At 42.7% G+C, this 19,301-nt stretch overlaps 1 protein-coding gene across 2 annotated transcripts; it reads left to right on the top strand.

Annotated features, from left to right (window-relative positions):
- The first annotated feature begins 3,528 nt into the window (after window positions 1-3,528).
- On the top strand, window positions 3,529-17,299 carry Gm21977 (predicted gene 21977). Of its 2 annotated transcripts, XM_011245309.1 has the most exons (6): window positions 3,593-3,608; window positions 4,734-4,896; window positions 6,193-6,324; window positions 6,978-7,161; window positions 14,789-14,929; window positions 17,054-17,299. In XM_011245309.1, the coding sequence occupies exons 1-6, from the start codon at window positions 3,593-3,595 to the stop codon at window positions 17,297-17,299; spliced, it is 882 nt and encodes a 293-aa protein (XP_011243611.1). The 2 variants fall into 2 exon arrangements, with proteins under 2 accessions (NP_001365655.1, XP_011243611.1); NM_001378726.1 differs by lacking the exons at window positions 14,789-14,929; window positions 17,054-17,299 and adding an exon at window positions 8,314-9,088 and having other exon boundaries at window positions 3,529-3,743.
- The last annotated feature ends 2,002 nt before the right edge of the window (window positions 17,300-19,301 follow it).

Genomic DNA, 19,301 nt, shown 5'->3' with positions numbered 1-19,301 from the left:
GATCTCTTCTGGATACGTTTGTCATTGGAAGGTGATTGATAGCCACCTTTTAATATTTTGAGTACCAAAAGGCAATCTATCCCACTCTCTGGAAAAGGCACTTTGACTTCAGGTCAATTTGGGTGAGGTACTGAGCAGGAAGGTAAGAGCTGACCTGTGTGACATCAGAAGTCCCTTCCCTAGATGTTGTGTTGTAACCTGGAGAGCCCTGGCATTTTCTGTGATGTTACTAATGTTATGGTGACTCCAACTGCTCTTGGAGCATTCATTAACTACCTTTATAGTTCCCCCTTAGACATGTTGACAAAACTGAACAGGCCTCTTGGAGGAGAGAACAATGAAAATACAGAGACCAGAAAGAGGCAGCCACAAGATGGCCTTCAGTCTTAGTGTTAAAGAGCAAGAATTAATGGTCCGGAGGAAGTCACTGTGAATCCTGGGCATGAAAGAGTGAGCTTCCTAGAGAAGGTGGGCTTGAGCTTGGACTTCCAGTAATGGGAATTGGAGCTTGGAGCTTCTGGGAAGCAGTTTGTTTGATAGAGAGCAGGACTTGTCAAGGCTGCACCTGCTCTGCAAGAGCTCCTTAATTTCATTCTGACTGTCAGAAGAGGGCATCAGGAGGTAGATTCCTCCTCCTTGCTCCTAGGGGTAAAACACAAGCTGACTTTGATCTTAAGATGCTCTCTGGATGACTTTGGTACTGGATGGCAATCTGTCTTATCCCATCTTCTGGATACTTTGGGTACTGAGGATCTAGCACCCTCTTCTGGATATATTTGATATTACATGGAGGACTTTCATCCTTTTCTGCTTTGAGTATAGGAAATAAATCTAACCCATTCTTCTAGTCACTGAAGCTACTCCATGACACAGGCCCCAAGGATCATGTGAATTCAGGCTATGTTCTGGACTACCATCATGCAGTGGCTGCCAAATTCTGCTTCCTATATACTGAGACCTTCTGGTGCTTATTAAACTAAGTATCTTGATGCCAGGACAACACAGGTTGGGAATCCTTAGTTAGAGATCAAGGGCTTCAAGACCTCCCTCATAGGCCTGGAAGGAAACCCTTCTAAAATGTTCCCAGGAAGTCTGTGCCACAGGGTGTGGCCCACCTCAACCCTGTTACCACATTTTTTCTTCAGAACACAGATTCTCAGTTGTAGGTTCTTATTGCTACACAGCTACCCAGAGCAAAAAAAATCAGTATTTGCAGGGAGGAGACTCAATATCACGATGGCTATATATAATCCTCATGGGATTTCAATGTGCCATCAAGGTGAACATATAGACAAAGAGCAGTGCTGACTAAGGTGGGATTCCCTGCGCATGGAGACAGCATCACCTTGCAACAGGCCCCACTGTAGACTCCAGATTCCAAGGATGCATAGACCCATGGGGTACATAAGCACATATACACACACAGACATACACACACACACACAGGCACACACACACACAATTGGTCCTCTATGAGGAGTCCATGTCTGTAGGCTTTTGCTACACTGCATCCTTGGTGTATTTCTTTAAGGTCCATGGATGTCTAATAGCAAAAATCAAGAAAAGAATATACCCCTGGACATATTTCAAGTTCTGAGACATTTACTACTTTCATCTTAGACACAGGCAATCACAGCTTGGTGGTGCTAAGCACTAGGGAATCCAGGACTTACTTGCATCACATCAGATACTAGCTGACATTGCCCTCCAAGCACAGCATGGCTGGCTAGCTTATGCCATCCAGAGCCAGTAGGACTGCAGTATGTGCTGAGGTACCTGACTAGCCACAGGGGTTGGGAACAATATCCTATCTTGAGAACAGCTGCCCTGATTTTAGGCCAAGAAGTGGGAGGGAGGGAGTGGGTAGGGGAGCAGGGCGGCGGGGTGGGGGGACAGTATAGGGAACTTTAGGGATAGCATTTTAAGTGTAAATGAAGAAAATATCTAATAAAATAAAATAAAAAAAAGAAGAGGAAACTTCTCAAGGAGTAGCTAAAAAGCTCTTGAAGGTACTGGACCAACAGTTTTACCAGTCCCTTTGAATTGTGTCAAACCATAGCAAAGAATTCATAGCCAAACTTGTCAATAAACAGTGAATGATTTATGAATAGATGGGAAACTTCATGGTGCATGCAGAATTCAGAGTTCTGGTCTCAGGAAGTAAAGAATTTTTCTTGAATGGAAACACTACAAAACTCTCAGTAGAGTTCAGGAAAAGGTGGATGGGCCTCATTCTTACTTTGGGCCTATTGTACCCAAATACAGTGAGGGATTCATGCCTATACTATTTGAGTGGAATCCCTGCTGCATTGTTTTCCAGGCTCAGCGGTAATCAGCTACCCAAACTATAACTAATACTTTTTCATTACCCGTTTTCTCCAGTTCCCCATAAAGGTTATTCATCTGACTACCTGAGAGACAGAGTGGGCTTCTGACTACCACACCATCCCCCAGACACCTTGGACCAATGTCATAGTGATATTGCATAGCTCAAGATGGTAGACAAAGACAACACAATCAATTTGGAAAGGCTTTACATGATTTTTCCACTATTTTACTGGAGAGTTTAGGTAGCATTTTAGCATGCATTCAGCACACCCAGGTCAAGAAGGTAGAAGGAACAGATGTCAATGCCAGAGCCCCTCCTGAAATTATGGATCCATTAAAATTGAGGTTTCACTGGACCCGAGGCCTGTTCATCCTCTATCCATCCAATTGAGTCTTAGGTATCTTATGAATACAGGATCATATTCCAATCTCCAACAGACTCAGGCCTAGAACTGGGAACTCAAAAATGTAGAAACTGGAGAAGTGAGAGCTAATGGGACTACGAAGAAGCAATCCAATGTCCCTGTTGGCCTTTGTTCACAGATGCCTATTTTGTCTGGTTGTTTTGGAGATAGAGAGAATGTGGGATTTTAGCTTTTGAAGAAGGGACATAAACTTTACAATTTGATGTTGCCCCTGTCCCTGACTTCTTCTATTGCCAAGTACAAGGGAGTTTTCATTGCAAAGAAATGGGGTTGTAAATCAGAGATTTCATGAAAACCCATTGCTCACTTTATTGAAACAATGTCTCCTCTCAAGGCAGTTGCACACTAACACATATACTCCAACTTGTGTAAAGTTAAAGGTGCAGGAGTAGGTTTTTGGAGTCTGGGAAACAGAGACACCTGGGTAAATCGACTGTTTGTTACATGAACTGACCCCAGAAGTAGATTTATATTGGAGAAGAATCTCCCTCATAAAAGGATCCTAATGAAGATGAGCTAGCCATGCCATGGCACTAACAAACTCTCCCCATTCAAAGCACTGGAAATGTAGTGAAGCAGAGAGAAATCTCTAGCTTTGGAAGGAGAAGTTGCCAAGAGGTATCCCCAGGGGCAAAAGAGAGACTCCAGGAAAGGGCACCTCAGAAACTGGTCAGATGGGGCAAGCTGGTAAGCCGGTAGGCCATGGAAGTTCCAGGTGACATCATCAGTAGCCACTTCCCTGGACAATCTCTTGTATCCAAGAGAACCCTAGAATCTTCTGTGATGTTGCCAGTGTTGTGGTAACCAGAGCGGCTTGTGGGGTATTCCTTCAGATCCTCATGGGTTCCCAAGCAGGCATGTTGTCCATGCTCCTCAGGGTATTTCGGAGAGAGAATAGAATACACACAGACACTAGACCAAGGCAGAAGGAGGCCGGCCGCCCATCATGGTGGGAAAGGGCAAGAAACAACTGGTCGTGGAGAAGGCACAGTGAGTCCTGGGCAAGGTTTGGGAAGCTCCCTGGGGGATGTGGGCTTCAGCTGGTCCTTCCAGGAATAGGGATTGTGATCTGGATCCTTCAGATTCCTCAATGGTAGAGCCAGAGTCAAGAGTGTCTGATGATTAGTTTTATAGACAGCCTGGTATTGACAAGCCTGCAGGGGCTTTGCTGAGAGATCTTAATTTCCCACTGAATGGCAAATTATGCAAAGACCAAGCTCTGTGAGAATAGAAGTGTTGTTCTCAGGATACAGTGTTCATGTACTTCATCTTTTTTTTTTTTAAGATCTATTTATTTATTATATGTAAGTACACTGTAGCTGTCTTCAGACACTCCAGAAGATAAAGTCAGATCTTGTTACAGATGGTTGTGAGCCACGATGTGGTTGCTGGGATTTGAACTCCGGACCTTCGGAAGAGCAGTCGGGTGCTCTTACCCACTGAGCCATCTCACCAGCCCCATGTACTTCATCTTAATATAGTTTCCTCTAGGTTACATGAGCATGTGATGCCAAGAACAGAGAGGGCTATTCCCCTGCCTATGAACCAAGGTCTCAGACAGTTTGGTATTGAACGCACATGATGTGGACTAATACACAGTCTGGGTTCCTGTAGCAGTGTACGAGCTCTCATCATGCATTTGAAGAAGACTAGAAAAGTGTTGGCTAGTATGCTGAGAGGTACGGCTTTGGTTGTCAGATATGAGCCAACAATGCCCTCCATTTATTCTTGCCTGGCCCAGCTTATGCATTTCAGGGCTAGGGCGATTACAATAGGAAGTTGGGCATATGTTTAGTGGTGGTGGTTGTGAACAGGGACCTAGCTGAGGAGCCCAGCTTGAAGACAGCTATGATGCACTATCAGGGATTCTCAGTGTCTCTAGATTTTCCTCTTCCTCAGGCTTCTGTGTGGGACAAAGCATGGTTTCCCTTTCCCTGCCCTATTATCGCTACAAGGTTACTAGTGTTTTTCTACCTACAGGGTCTGCTGGGGAGGCATCACAGCAAGCCCCCACCATCAATGAGCAGGAGAAGAGACACGAGAGGTTGGAGAAGCTCAAAAGAGAGCTCCAGAACATAAAAAATGCCAGAGACGAACTTCAGGGAATCCTGGCCAACTACACTAACAAGGATTTAAATGACAGGTAGTCATTATGCCCAGTTCTTTGCTGACTATCTTGGGCCATCCCTGTTAAGCCCAGATTCCCTCATACCACAGGTGGCTACAACTCCAGGCTGTTTGCATACCCAAATCAATTTTGCTGATTGGAATTTCGATGCAGAACTTCACGTTCAGATAGGAGTGAGAGGGGGTCACAGGCACTTTTGATTCTTCCAAAAGTAATTCAGAGCCTGTGGCATGAATCACAGTCTGGGGATGAAGGTAGTAATGTGTGAGCTCCCCTCTTGCCATTTAAGAAGTTTACACAGGTGTTGGTTGGTGGGAGTTGCTAGGAAATGTTTGTTTATAGCCAATCCTTTCCATAATTGACCAGGCGGTAATATGAGTCCAATTGTTCCTGTCAACAGCTGGATGGGCCTGTCCCACATACTGCCTATCAGTATGACTGGATTGGCTGCAGTTTATAACGGCTTTTCTCGAATTTTTTTCATTATACTCTCAGATAAAGCCAAATCAATTCATTTATTTGGTATTACGATTGAGTGTAAGTGTGTGTGTGTGTGTGTGTGTGTGTGTGTGTGTGTGTGTTTGTGTGTGTGTGTGTCTGTGTGTGTGTGTGTGTGTTTGTGTGTGTGTGTAAAAGAGAGATAGACAGAGACAGACAATGGGAGAGATACTGGGTGCATGTGATCTTCTGTGAGCATTTGTGGATGTGTGTATTCCTGCGTGTGTGTGTTCCTGTGTGTGCAGCTTAAGATCTAGAGAGTCTGTATCATGTGATATATCCTGAGGTTGTGCCTGACTCCATTTCCAGGCAATAATAGTGAAGAAGCCAGGGAGGTTCATTTTTAGTAGCACAGCACTTAACCTCTGTGCTCACTGTGGATGCACATTGGAATCTCCTGGTAGGTTATAGAGGCTTTTCCCTGTAGATATGATTATGTCCTTTAGGAATTGATGTAGCAATAGAGCCAAGGATTGTCAATTCCGTGTCTAAAACCAGAAGGAGAATTGTACAGATTTAACGTAGACCCAGGCCTGTGACAAGGATTCCTGGAAAGTTCTGGGAGAACTAGTCTATTCTTTAAAACCCCTACAGGGAGCTGAGGCAGATCAGCACCCTGCCTTTACTTCCCTGGGCTTACTGGCCCAAGCTGAAGAGTAATAAGTTTAATAAGCACCAAGTGGAACTGGTAACAAGGAGCTAGGTCAAGTGGCATATATGGGGTGGGGTAGTGCATGATTCAGCTTCAATTGAAATGATCCTTGTATCCTTAGTTCACGGGACAATTTGTTCCTTGTCCATGCCTTCCCACAGGATCAACTTTGAGACATTCATGCTTGAGATGCAACATGACCAGGTGATGACTGACCTGAAGAGAATGCCCCAGGACATCAGTGAGGCCTTGTCCAAGTGCAAGCAGTTGACTAAAGAAAATCAGTTCTACTGGTGAGTGATTAACAGGGTCATAGCCCAAGACCTAGGCACAGGATATGTCTGCCAATGCTTGTATTTGAACTAAAGTGGGGACTCAGGTTCTATACTGTTAGTCTCTAAACAGGAAGCCTGACTCCTTCAAGCAAGGCACTAAGATTTTAACATCTTGGATCATTTTGACCAAGTGTGAAGAGACTGGGAGCCCCTCAAGCCACTGTCCTTTCCAACTAAGTATCCTCAAGATCGAAAAGGTTTCCACCATGATGGAGATATCAATCAGCCTTGGTCCTCTTGGGCTCTGAACATAGATTTATAGATGGGGTTTCCAGGAGAAACATAGAAAGATTCTGTGATGCTTGGGTCTCTTCACTCCTAGAGAATTTTGCCCCAGGTGGGTTTTTTTATACCACAGACTTATAAGCACATATAGACCCCATGTTCTTTTCTGAGAGATACATGAGTCCCTGTTGGTGTCAGGGTTTTCAAAAGTACCTTGGGTCTTCTGGAAAGTGGCAGTCCTCTGGATTTGATCTCCCTCTATGGCCAATCTGGATACTTGTTTGGGGCTGCCTGGGGATCAGGGCCAATGATGAAGGAATGGTCCTTGGAGGAATGGGAGGAAGATGGATGCTTCCTGAATTCACCATGTTTTGTTTGTGGCTCAGCTTCAGGAACTGCCACCTCCTGATTGAATCTAACCTCATCCAGCACAAAGTCAGGATGTTGAGGAAGGAGAACAGACAGCTGCTAAGGGAGCAGATTGCATTGGAAGAAGGCAACACAGAAACAAAAATACTATGTAAGGAAGGCAGCCAGAAGATCAAAGACTACTATACTAAGCAGCAGCAGGTAGGATGAATGAAGCATCAGGGGCAGAATGCCCTAAAGTGTGATCATAAACACAGTTAAGCCTATGTAAGCATCCTGCACCTTATCCAGGCTCTCTCCTATTTCTCATCCAGTTTTACACTTCTGTGATAATTTCCAAGACTTTCTGTGGACTTACCCTCTTTTGAAGAAATTGGATTTCTGCCATGCCCTCTCCTCCCCATCCTAGTCGGCCACCTCTAGCTTGCCACTCTAGGCAGAGGAGATCCTGGACCCCTAAGGCAACCCCTTGAGGCTCTATGGTATGGAGAGGTGCCTCAGGATGCCACTTCCTGAATTATCTAGGAACCAGGTCCTCTGCTCTGCTCTATGGCAACTCATCCTGAGGGGCTTGGGCCTGCCCTGTCCTAGGACCAAAGGGCAGGCTCCAATTTTATTTTGTATGTGTGTGTGTATGTGTGTGTGTGTGTGTGTGTGTGTGTGTGTGTGTGTGTGTGTCATGGCTTGGCTGAAATGATGCAGCGTCCTTTCACTGTCTCCAAGATGAGGTACTAGCACAGGATGGCAGTACCTAAGGAGCCATAAGCATAGCAGGGCTATTGGTTTTTGTTTTTGTTTTTGTTTTTGTTTTTTTTTCCTTCATGAGTATCCCCTTTAGAGTTCAATGCTTACACTTGGGAAGATTTGCATGAAGCACACTCTTGCTGATTACAGTATCCTTTCAGTTTGCATGAATTTCCTGTGAGATGGTTTCTCTGGGGATTCCCAGATATAGGGGTTCCCAAGGAGAGCCAAGGAAGGATTCAGCACTCCAGAAATAATAAGAGCCTTCACTTCAAAGTTTGCTAGGCTCCCTAGAAGGCCTCTGTTTAATGTTAGATTCAGACACTGATACACACTTATTTTTCAATATCAAGTATTTAGACTATTGGAGAAATGTGGTGTTTTACTATAACTCCAGCACAGTGTGTAGTTCACAATCCCTTGTCAAGCAATTTTTTCATTTGAGAAAAACATCCAGGCCCAGGTGCTCTCTTCCCCTTCTCCTATGGGGATATAGGAAAGATCTCAGATGAAAAGTGATACTGGATTGTCCTGCTGAGTAAAGCTGGTATTTTCTGGATACCTGACATGGAAAGATCTCACCAGGCTTTTTTTCTCTTCCTCCCGTAGGTCTGAAATATTCTGCAGAAGCTCAAACAGATCAGAGACCAGGACAAGATCTTGCTCAGACACAACTGTTCACCAGGAGCACTGGGTGTGCAAAGCAAATTAACCACCATTGCATCTAATCCTTGTAACCATGGCAATCTTGGGCTGCATTTTCTTCTTTTTTGGTTTGCTATGGGTAATGAGGCCTTTATTTTGTCTAGCCTCTGGTCCAGCAAGACTGCCTGTTTGGAAGGCTTCAGAGAAGTGCTAAGATACATCAAGATCTGCTCGGCATCCAGGAGAGCTCTGAGAATGCCAATTTTGGCTGGTCCTGTTAGGTCATCTAGAATTATATCATGGTGATCAGTCAAGTGAATTTGAAAAACTTTGAGGTATCATCTGTAACATCTCTCATGCTCAGACTTGAACATCTCTCATGCTTCAGCAGAACACCCACCCCAATGAGGCATGCCTATATTCATCCTGAACAGATTATTACCATCAGTGACTGCCTTTGCACTATTTCACCAAGGCCAGCAACAGGCTGTAGGTCTGTGCTGAACATCTGCAGCAAGAGAATGATGCTTAGCTTAATTATTTTGTTTGGTTTTGGTTAGAGTTTTGATTTCTTTGTGTCTTTGGTTTTCCTGTGTTTCATTTGAAGTTTCATTATGTATTCATTATCTTTTCGTTACTGTAATTAATTTGCTTTTTTAGCTAAATCTATATACTGTATAAACTGACTCCCCACTTCAAGATGTTATTGAATAAAATTAGTGTATTGTTATAGATAAAACATCGTCTCTAATTATGTCTATCATAAGGACATTCTGCATTTATGTGTGGTTCATACATAGTCTTGTAACACTAGAAGTTTCAGGCAGGAATGGGACTCTTCGAGTATCATGTTGTTTAGGTTTTTTAAGTAGTTCCCAGCCAGCCTGAGCTCCACAGAAAATTGAGTTTTTGATGTGGATAATGTGTCAAACTATGTGGATCCCAATGTCAGGATGAAAAAAGGATCCATGCTCTATCTCTATAGTCATAAATTTAGCTACAGTTATAATGTACTCTCCTGAGCATGACCACGTTGGACAAACAAATAAGAAACACAACAGTATTTCTCTAATACATCCCAGGAAATAAAAATATTCACATTGAGTAATTAAAATCTTCTGAATTACAAATAAAGTCATTTGGATAAAAATGACCTTCAAAGGTCATTTCATAATTGAATGTTTGATACCTACTTCATAGAACTGTTTTAGAAAGGACTAGTAGATATATGGCCTTGCAGGAGGAGTTGTGACACTGGAGGTTGGCATTGAGGTTTCAAAAGCTCATGCCAGTCCCTGCCTCTGTCTTTGTCACTACTCTCTGTCTCTGTTGATCTCACTATGTTTCTTTCTCTTTTTCTCTATATCTCAGTCTACACTCTCTCTGTCTCTGTTTCTGCCTCTGTCTGTCTGTGTGTCTGTCTGAATCTATCTCTTTCCTCTGACTTGTCTATATGCATTAGATGCAAGTTCATCTACTCCTCTAGTGCCATGATGCCTGTATGCATGCCTGCCTGCCTGCTGCCATGTTCCCACCTTGACAATCTTGGATCACCCTTTTATATTGTTGGCCAGCCCCAATTGAATATTTTCTTTATTTATTATCCTGGTCAAGGTGTGTCCTAGCAATAAAACAGTGAATAAGAAAGCAAAACAAACTCTTAATCAATGGAAAGATCAGCTACGAGATGGGAGAGGAACTTCACTAAGTGTACATATGACAGAGAGCTCATTTCTAGACAATCGGATGGTGTTAAAAACTAAACACCAGGAAACCTGCCTGTTAAACATTAAAACATTTTAAATTTAAACATTTCAAAACGTTCTATGGCTGTCCATGGTAGAGCACACCTGTAATCCCAGCAGTCAGATGGCAGAGGCAAGAAGAACTGCATGAGCCTCCGGACAGGCTGGTCTATGTACTAGATTCTGGGACAGCAGGGATAAGTAGAGAGTCCCAGTCTCAAACACACTCCCTTCTAATGTTCTGTCAAACTGAACAGAATCTTCAAAAGAAGAGAAAGAAATGGATCATAGATATGTATTTTAATGTTTAATACATTTCCTCATCAGAAAATGCAAATTAAAATAGTTTTAACCTTGTATCTTACTGCAGTCAGAATGGCTATTACCAATAGACTAAATGACCACAACTGTTGGCATGAGTGTGGGGTAAGAGAGTATATATTCACATGTACAGTCATTATGAAAAACAGGAGAAATGTTCTGGAAAACATTGCTAGAGATAGGTCTTCCATAAGAACCAACTGTATTATTTGTGGTGGTTTGAATGAGAAGAACCCTTATAGGCTCATAGATTTGAATACTTGGTCAACAGGGTATAGCACTCTTTGATGGTATTCAGAGCTATGGCCTTGTTGTGGGGGTGGGCTTTAAAGTTTCAAAAGCCCAGCTCAGGGCCAGTATCCCTGCTTCCTGCACATCCAAATCCAGAACTCTCAGCTACTTCTCCAACACCATGTCTGCCTCTGCATGATTCTGTCAAGACAAAAATGTACTAAACTTCTGAAATGGTAAGCAGGCCCCCATTTAAATGCTCTCATTAAAAGTACCTATCATGGTCCTGGTGTCTATTTCTAGAAAGAGAACACAGACTCAGACACTATTCCAGGGCATATAGCCAAAGGCAATATCTTAAGACAGAGACCTGGGTGTGCTCATGTTCCCTGCTGCTTTATTCACAATAGTCAGGACATCAAAACAACCCAGACATAAATAATACTGATGAAAGGATAATGAGTATATGGTTCATATACACAAGGTAATGAACTGTGACAATATAAATGAAATTTACAGGTTAATGGATGGAGACATGAATAATCTTTCTGAGTGATATAAACAAGACCCAAAAAGACAAATACCACATAATGTGTCTTATGTGGATGGTAACATTGAATGTCTAGAGATGTGCATTTAAACTGCAGTATCCATAGAAGGTAATGCACTAGTGTTGGGTTATAGGAGGATATTTCAAGAAAATAATAGAACACATAATTTGTGAAGGAAAAAAAGGAAAACAATAGGACAGAGTGAGGTAAATGTCTTGGGAGATTGCAGAGGAGTGTGGTGGCTTGAATATGGAGGTGGTACTTTTAGGAGTTGTGGCCTTGTTAGAAACAGTGTGTCAGTGTGGAGGGTAGGCATTCAGACCCTCATACTAAACATATGTCCTGGTGTCTCCTCACATCAATAAATCTCAGACTAAGACCTGGGACAGTAGACTACCATGTCCAGAATTTCGTAAATTTGAGTGGGTTGGAAGTCCCAGATCCACAGTAGATGGCAAAAGTGTCACCTGTTTTCTACCAGGCCTCTTTTATGGGACTAAAATCTCTACATAGGAACATGGCCTGTGGTCATTTAGAACAGAATAGGGTTCTCCCTGCTAATGAGGTAATAGAAGATGGTAGGGTTCAGTCAATAAGCTTCCCTTCCTGGACATTCCTTCCTCAGAAGGTACTTAACTTCTAGTCTAACCTTAAGACATGTTATGCTTTCATTTCCATGAAAAACAATCAATAAACAGTTTAGAACCAAGGACTGTCTCTCTCATCAAACCAACTGTGGGTTACATGGAGAAAAAGCCTTTGCCTACAGAGCCTTGCTATCTAAGTCTCCAACAGAAGGCTCCTCATTACTCCTGGGCTAGTCACTTCTGAGCTAATCCAGAATTCCCCATTCCCTGATTTCAGGGCTAGTTCTCAGCCTGCTGGCCTCCTCCATGTTCAGCTCCTCTAAGATTTCTAGAAGTGCCTGCATGTCTAAGATTCTGAGAACCCCTTGCCCTGGTCTCCTTGCAGGCCAGCAGGCTCAAAACTGCTGTGAACTCCCTGTAACCCAGAACTGTCTGTATGTCCAGGATTTCATGGGTCCCTGTCCCCAGACTCCTTAACATAGGCCCATAGAATTCAGAACCTCCATTCTCCACTATTGCCTGTGGTTTCCATTGTCAAATGGACTCTAAGGAGTCAGGGAACCCCATCTTCCATCCCCTCATGTCCAAGTCCACATTCTTCCACCCGTAAGTAGTGTGATTTCATTTCCATCCAGGTCAATATCAGAAAGTGGGCTTAGGATAAATACAATCTACCATGTCTGCATTTGATCTGCCCAGTGGGTTTTCCACACCTGTGGTACAGGACAGAAAGCAAAGCCACACTAAGTCAAGGAAGTAGTATAGAGGTGGGATAAATGACTGAAGACATTTGAAATGCCATGTGGAAACCTACAATTGAAGAAGCTTTATAATACACAAACGCATATAAAGGAGGTTTAAAAAAATACCCTATTAGGGCCAAGTTTGGGTTATCTTGTTTTGGGTTGCTCATCATTGAGTCTCATACACTTTCCCCAATCATTAAAGACTGATGCCATTGCTCTTCCTTCCTTTCTGGAATTCAATGCTAAGACCACATTCCTGAAGAAGATGGTATCTGGCACAGCCATCAATTCAGGCATCTATCTCATTATATTCTGTGTGTTGAGAACATATTTATTACTCTTTAGTAGTTACTTGGAGATATTTGGCCCATTGCAACCCACAAAATTTATATAGAAGAGGTAATCCCTTGGTAGCCGAGATTGCAACTCCCAATCCGCCATCACCCTCCCAACATCTGTCTTAAGATCTGGCAACTGATATTCTAATTTCAGCTTCTCTAAGTGGGCTAAACTGGAGAGGGAGCCCAGGGCATCATGCATACCAAGCAGCAAACACTACAGGAGAGTACACTACACTTCACCACAACACACCCCACCACACCACAATACAGTATACTACACTAGAGAACCCCAGTCCTCTTGTTTCTCTGAGATCAACTTTCTTTCTTAGCCCTTTCACAGCCTTCCTGTATGGATTATCTGCCCAAACAAGGTGAATGTAATAAAAGAAAGTGAACATTTTCTACTTTCATAATCCACATTGAAATTTGCTGTGAACTCTGTGCAGAGTTCATGACCACCAGGAACACCTGGCCTCCCTTCTCCCCATTGTCACTTACTGGGTTCCCTCTCCATTTTTTCTGTTGTCTTTCTAATCTGAGGATACAGCCTTGGATACTCAGATTTTGGGTACTTTGTCCTTTCCTTCAGACCTCTGTATTTGCTGTGTCTCCCCTTAGGACTCTGTGCATCAGGCTGAGTACTTAGTAGAGCTGTTTCTAACTCTGCATCAGCAGATACCCACAAGAGCTTCTGGCCCTCAGACAGGTGGTTCTTCAAAGCTTTAGAGAAGAGATGTGACTCTGAAGAACACCCTGACTCCTGCAGACAGATGGCTGCTGAACAAACTCCATGACTAGTTGTCCCAGGAGGGTTTTGGGACTCCTCCAAATCTGGCTGCACTGCAGCTTCTCCTAGAATTCAATGTGGATGCCTTACAGGTTAAGAGGATCAGTCAAGTACCAACAAGGTGGCCACATGGACGCATCCAGAAAGGCATGGTACAGGAGAAGCTGAGAGTCCTACATGTTCATGTGAAGGCTGCTAATAGAACATTAATGTCCAGGCAGCTAGGGTGAGGGTCTTGACCACACACACACAGTGTCTCATATACTCTAACTTGGCCACACCTTCTTATATTGCCACTCAGTGGGCTGAGCATATGAAAACCATAACAAATATTGATGCACAAATACTCAATAACTGAATCTAATGTAAGAATGATTCAATGTTTTGTAATTCATCAAGGCAATATACTATGTAACAAATTTAAGAAATTATTACTTGATCATCTCATTAGATACTGTATCATCCCACGGATGCAGGAATGATTCAATATATGGACATCCATCAATGTAATCCACTATATAAAATAACTTAAAATATATTGGATAATCTCATCAGATGGTGAAAAGTGTTTGACAAAATACAATACAACTTCAAGATAAATGCATTGGAGGATTCAGAAAGTCACGGTCTATATCTGAATATAATAAGAGCAAAATAGAGCAATCCAGCTGCCAACATCAAAATATATGGAGAAAAGTTTGAAGACATCCCATTAAAATCAGAGACAAGGAAAGACTTTGCCCTCTTCCCCTATGTATTGAACATAGTCCTTGACATTTTATCCAGAGCAATCAGGCAAAAAAGCAGATCAAAGTGATACAAATTGGAAGGGAGGAATTCAAGACACTACAATTTGAGAATTATGGGATATTTCACATAAGTGAGTGGGTTTACAGATGTACCTTGGCTTCCAAAATATGGCTGTCCTCTGGATTTGATCTCTCTCAATGTGATGCTCCGTGGCCAATCTGGACAGTTGTCTGGAGCTGTCTGGGCACCAGGGCACATTGTGGCAGGGATGGTCCTTGGAGGAGTGGGAGGAAGATGGATGCTGACTTGTGTAACCATTTGTTTGTTTGTGACTCAGCATCAGGCACTGCCACCTCCAGAGTGAATCTAAACATCTCCAGCACAAAGTCAGGATGTTGTGGAAGGAGAACAGACAGTTGCTAGAGGAGCAGATTGCATTAGAAGAATGTTCCAACGAATCAAAGAGGCAGTGTAAAGAAGGCAGCCTGAAAACCAATGACCTATGTACCAAGCAGCAGCAGGTAGGGTGCATAAATCATGAGGAGCAGGTTGCAGTCATGTCTAACCTTAAACACAGTCAAGCCTAAGCAACCATCCTGTACCTTATCCATGCTCTCTCCTATGTCTCATCCAGTTGTTCATTTCTGTGATCATTTCCAAGACTTTATGTGCAGTTATCCTCTTTCAAGAAACTACATGTTTGGGAAGTAAACAATCCTGCTCAACTAAAAGCTGCATTTCCTTATGATAGATAGGTTGAACACACAGTACACAAGTATTAGTGAAATTTATTACTAATGCTAAATGTGTTCTATGTGCTTGCCTCCATTGTAGTAGCACAGAATGTTGATTGATGAAGTCATTTGCTTCTTAGGGGTCATGTGAGATCACAGGCAGGACAAAATTTGCAAGTATTAGATCCCAGTGGAATTGCCATATGAGTGGAAATCATTGCCTTTGGGGGGAGGCTTGTATGCTTTCTCTCCCCTTTCCCTGCATTGCAAGATGGTCTCATCACTCTGCCTACATCTTGGCTCACACTGAAAGAGCCTGAGCAGGTACTTGTCAGGACTGTTTTATGTCAGTGTTGCTAGAGTTCTTTCCTAGAGCTTATATTCTGGAGCTGACTGGATCAACAGGGATGTGAGAAAGGCTTCTCTCAGGCTGAGTGTTGGTGTGAGAGTTGTGAGGCTTCAAGAATGAAATTTCACTAACACTCTCAACCTAGCCTAAGAAATGTGCCCCCTAAGAAATGTTAGGGCCCAAGGGATGGATAGCAGAGTCCAGTGTCTCACATTAAACATAAGCCTTCCATAGTCCCCATTCAACTGTTTCTCTACCATCCATTGTTATCTCCTCATAGTTTTCTACTCACTTATGATTTGTGGACAGAGAGAGTGATATATATATATATATAGTGAGAGAGAGAGTATGTGTTTGTGTGTGGCATAAGCATGTCTGTACCAATATGTATATTGTTGGTTTGTTAAATATCCACTTGTTTTGTTCAGTTTTTCTTTTTTGGTTTTATTTATTGATTTATTTATTGATTGATTGATTGATTGATTGATTGGGACAGCATCTTTTTGTTTGTTCGTTTGTTTTTTATTCAGTCTTTCTGTAACATATTCCCTAGAAACCAGGTCTGTCACTGAACCTGAGACTTCCTGTTTTGTTTAAGCTGTCTGACCAGCATCTTTGAAACTTCTGTTACCTCCCAGGGAGAGATCTTTGTATGGTTTGGTCTCAATTAACTGTTATGAGGTTCAATTGCTCATAGCTAGGAAGGTCATGGTGTTATTTTCTATAATTTTATACAAACATTTTAGTGTTTTGGATTTTTTTTATTTGTTTGTATTTGTAAGTGCAAATTCATTAACAAGGAGGAAGGCAATGCTGTCTCCTTCAGGTGCCAGACACACAACTTGGCTCACTGTGCCTTCTCATGAGTTTTATCTCATCATGATGGAAACTTCAGAAAGAAGTAGTAGGGAGGGGGTAGACCAGAGGTGGTCTTATACAAGAAACCTGGGCTACATGTTACCCACAGTGGAGTGTTTCAACAATTAATGCCTTTCTTAGCCAAGAGAAACCAAGTTGCCAACACTTAAAAGTGAATGAAAACATAGATAGGCCAGCCCACCTTTTCCAAATCTTACCATGTGACCTCAGATTCCCCTTCCCAGCCCTTCCCTCATTCATTACCACTTCCAGACCCAGGGTTTGGAGGCCCACCCATGTGAGAAAAAATCGCAAAGCAGGCATGGTACCTTTAGAATACGAGTATGATATGGGGCACAAAAGGGGTGCTCAAAAACAGCTAGCTGAAGAAATGTGACAAAACGGGGCTCCAAGGATCTCGATGTTCCTATTGAAAGAACACTTAGGAACCTAAAACAACAGTCTATCCTTCTACGATGGGAGTGTGGAGCTCTTGGAGGTCAGGGGGCAGGAGTCCAGGCACCGCGGAGTCACAAAAGATGGTTCCCTGGCCTGGTAGGAAAGCATTGGTGTTGGTTGAGGGACCACAGAAGCCAACATACCTGGATTATCATGGCTCTCCATCCACTGGTCCTAAGACTCCAGTGGCCCTGGGATCAAGCTTCTTCGTGAAGTTCCACTTCTGTGTCTGTCTTCTGCTGCAGGGCCTTCACAAAGCACTCTTTCTCTTGCCTGCCTCGTGGATGCTGGCAGGGATCACAGGAGATACTCAGACCCCTGTGTCAGGAGGTGAGGACACCAGGCAAGATGTGACCTTCATGGCCACTTCCAATCTAGCCACACGCTATTGTCCCCCTCCCAGTTGGTCACTGCTAGCTTTCCTTTCTAGGCAGAGGAGTTCCTGGACCCCTGACAGCAACCCCTTCCAGCTCTATGGTATGGAGAGGTGACTCAGGATGTCACTTCCGGAATTATCTAGGAACCAGGTCCTCCGATCTTTTCTATGGCAGCTATCTCAGAGCAGAGTCCCAGTACACTCCTAGGACAAAAGGACAGTCTCCAGTTTTATTGTTTTCTAATTAAACTCTTTAGTAATAAAAAGTTAAGCATGTAAGCATTTTAAAAATAAAACTTAGACTCCTTTGCCTTCATTGCACTAAGATAAACCCCTGGAATCTAATGAGTGTCTTACTGGCTTCACCAAGTGGATTCATGGAATCCTACACTGCATCCCTTTGCTGATGTTGTTTTGCTGAGTGTATCATAGACATGACTTTGCTTCTGTACAGATTCCCTCTAACTGTTTTGCAGAGTGCTGCATTTCAGAAAAATCAAGGCATGTTAAGTCACTAACCTCTTTTTGCCTGACATTACTAATGTGTATGTGTGTGTGTGTGTGTGTGTGTGTGTGTGTGTGCCCACAACTGTGTTCTTAAATTGGGTATTTACTTTACTCACATTATTCCATTTCTTGATTTCCCGTCATAAAAAAAAAAAAACCCTCCCCCAATTCCCTTTCCACTCCCCTTCTTACCAACCTACCTATTCCTGCTTCCTGGTCCTGCATTATATCACATGAACAATAATGAGTTGAATTGCAGCTACTGGATAATATTTATGGCTAACTGTTTTTATTGGTGCTAGAGAGTCTTATGAGAAGTAGCTAAGCTAGGTTTAGAGAGCAGAATATATTTCAGCTTGGAGCTTGCTGGAGGATGTTCTTCTGAACTCTCTCTTTTAGAACCTTGAATCTTGTGTGGACCCACCTGTGTGTGCAGAGGACCCATTTGGCTGTTCTATATCATACTTGTAGAAGCAGCAAATATCTGCATGGAAAAAGTTCCTGACAAGGAAATCAGCACAGGCCCAGGCAGCACAAGTTGGGTTAATTTAAGAATCGATTACAGAGCTCAGGTCTCAATACTTACTCAGTTGTCAGGAAATGTGCTGTAATATAGCAGTGTTTTTATTGGTTTGATGTGTGTGTGTGTGTGTGTGTATGTGTGTGTGTGTGTGTGTGTTTGCCCAGGTGTTTATGAGCATGTTTATGTTTCATATTTGTGTATTTTCATCCTTGTTTATTTTCATCCTTGCCTGCTACCATTTTCTTTTCAACTTTGCCTATGCTTCACTCAGTCTCCCTTCCCTGGAGTTTGTTCAGGGTGTTATGATTTGAAAGATTGAGTTCTTTGGAGTTGAGACTGTCCCAAGCCGAAGGGCCATAAGTATGGTGAAGTGTAAGAACAGGGCTGCCTCAGACAGACCCTTAGGCTCATGATAGTCAGAAGCGCAAACACTATGTTCTGTCTGTAGCCCTCTGTAATTCCTGTTATTAAAAACAGCTTTAAAGTTTCACCAGCTCAGGACAGGTATTCTTGCTTCCTGGAGTTCCAGATACAGAACTCCCAGCACCATGTCTGCCCATATGATGCCGTGCTTTTGACAAGACAAAAATGTACTAAAATATTGAAAATATAAGCCCAGTTTCAACCTCCCACATCCAAGGCTACATTTTTCTACCATCTAAGTAGTGTATCTGCATTTCCATCCAGGTCAATACCAGACAGTGGGCTATTGGCAAATATAGTCTAACATCTCTGCATTTGGTCTGCCCAGTGGCTTTTCCACACCTTTGCAGGGCAAAAAAGTAAAACCACACTAAGAGAAGGAGGTAGTATGGAGGTGGGATAACTGACTGAAGACTTTTGAAAGGCTACATGGAAACCAACAATTGTAGAACCATTATAATATACAAATCATATAAACGATGTTTAAATAGAATTAATCTCTTATGCTGACAATGCCTCCCCTAAATCCCATAAACTATCAAATGAAAAACCCAGGGGCAGTTTTAGGTTATTTTGTTTTGGGTTGTTCATCATGGAAGTCTAATACCCACTCAGGAAACATTAAAGGCCATTGGGATTGCTCTTGGATACTTTCCAGAAGTCA

Source organism: Mus musculus, chromosome 14, assembly GCF_000001635.26.
Source record: "Mus musculus strain C57BL/6J chromosome 14, GRCm38.p6 C57BL/6J".
Lineage (NCBI taxonomy): Eukaryota > Metazoa > Chordata > Mammalia > Rodentia > Muridae > Mus > Mus musculus.
The sequence above is the reverse complement of the archived record's forward strand: the minus strand, read 5'-3'. Positions and strand labels throughout refer to the sequence as shown.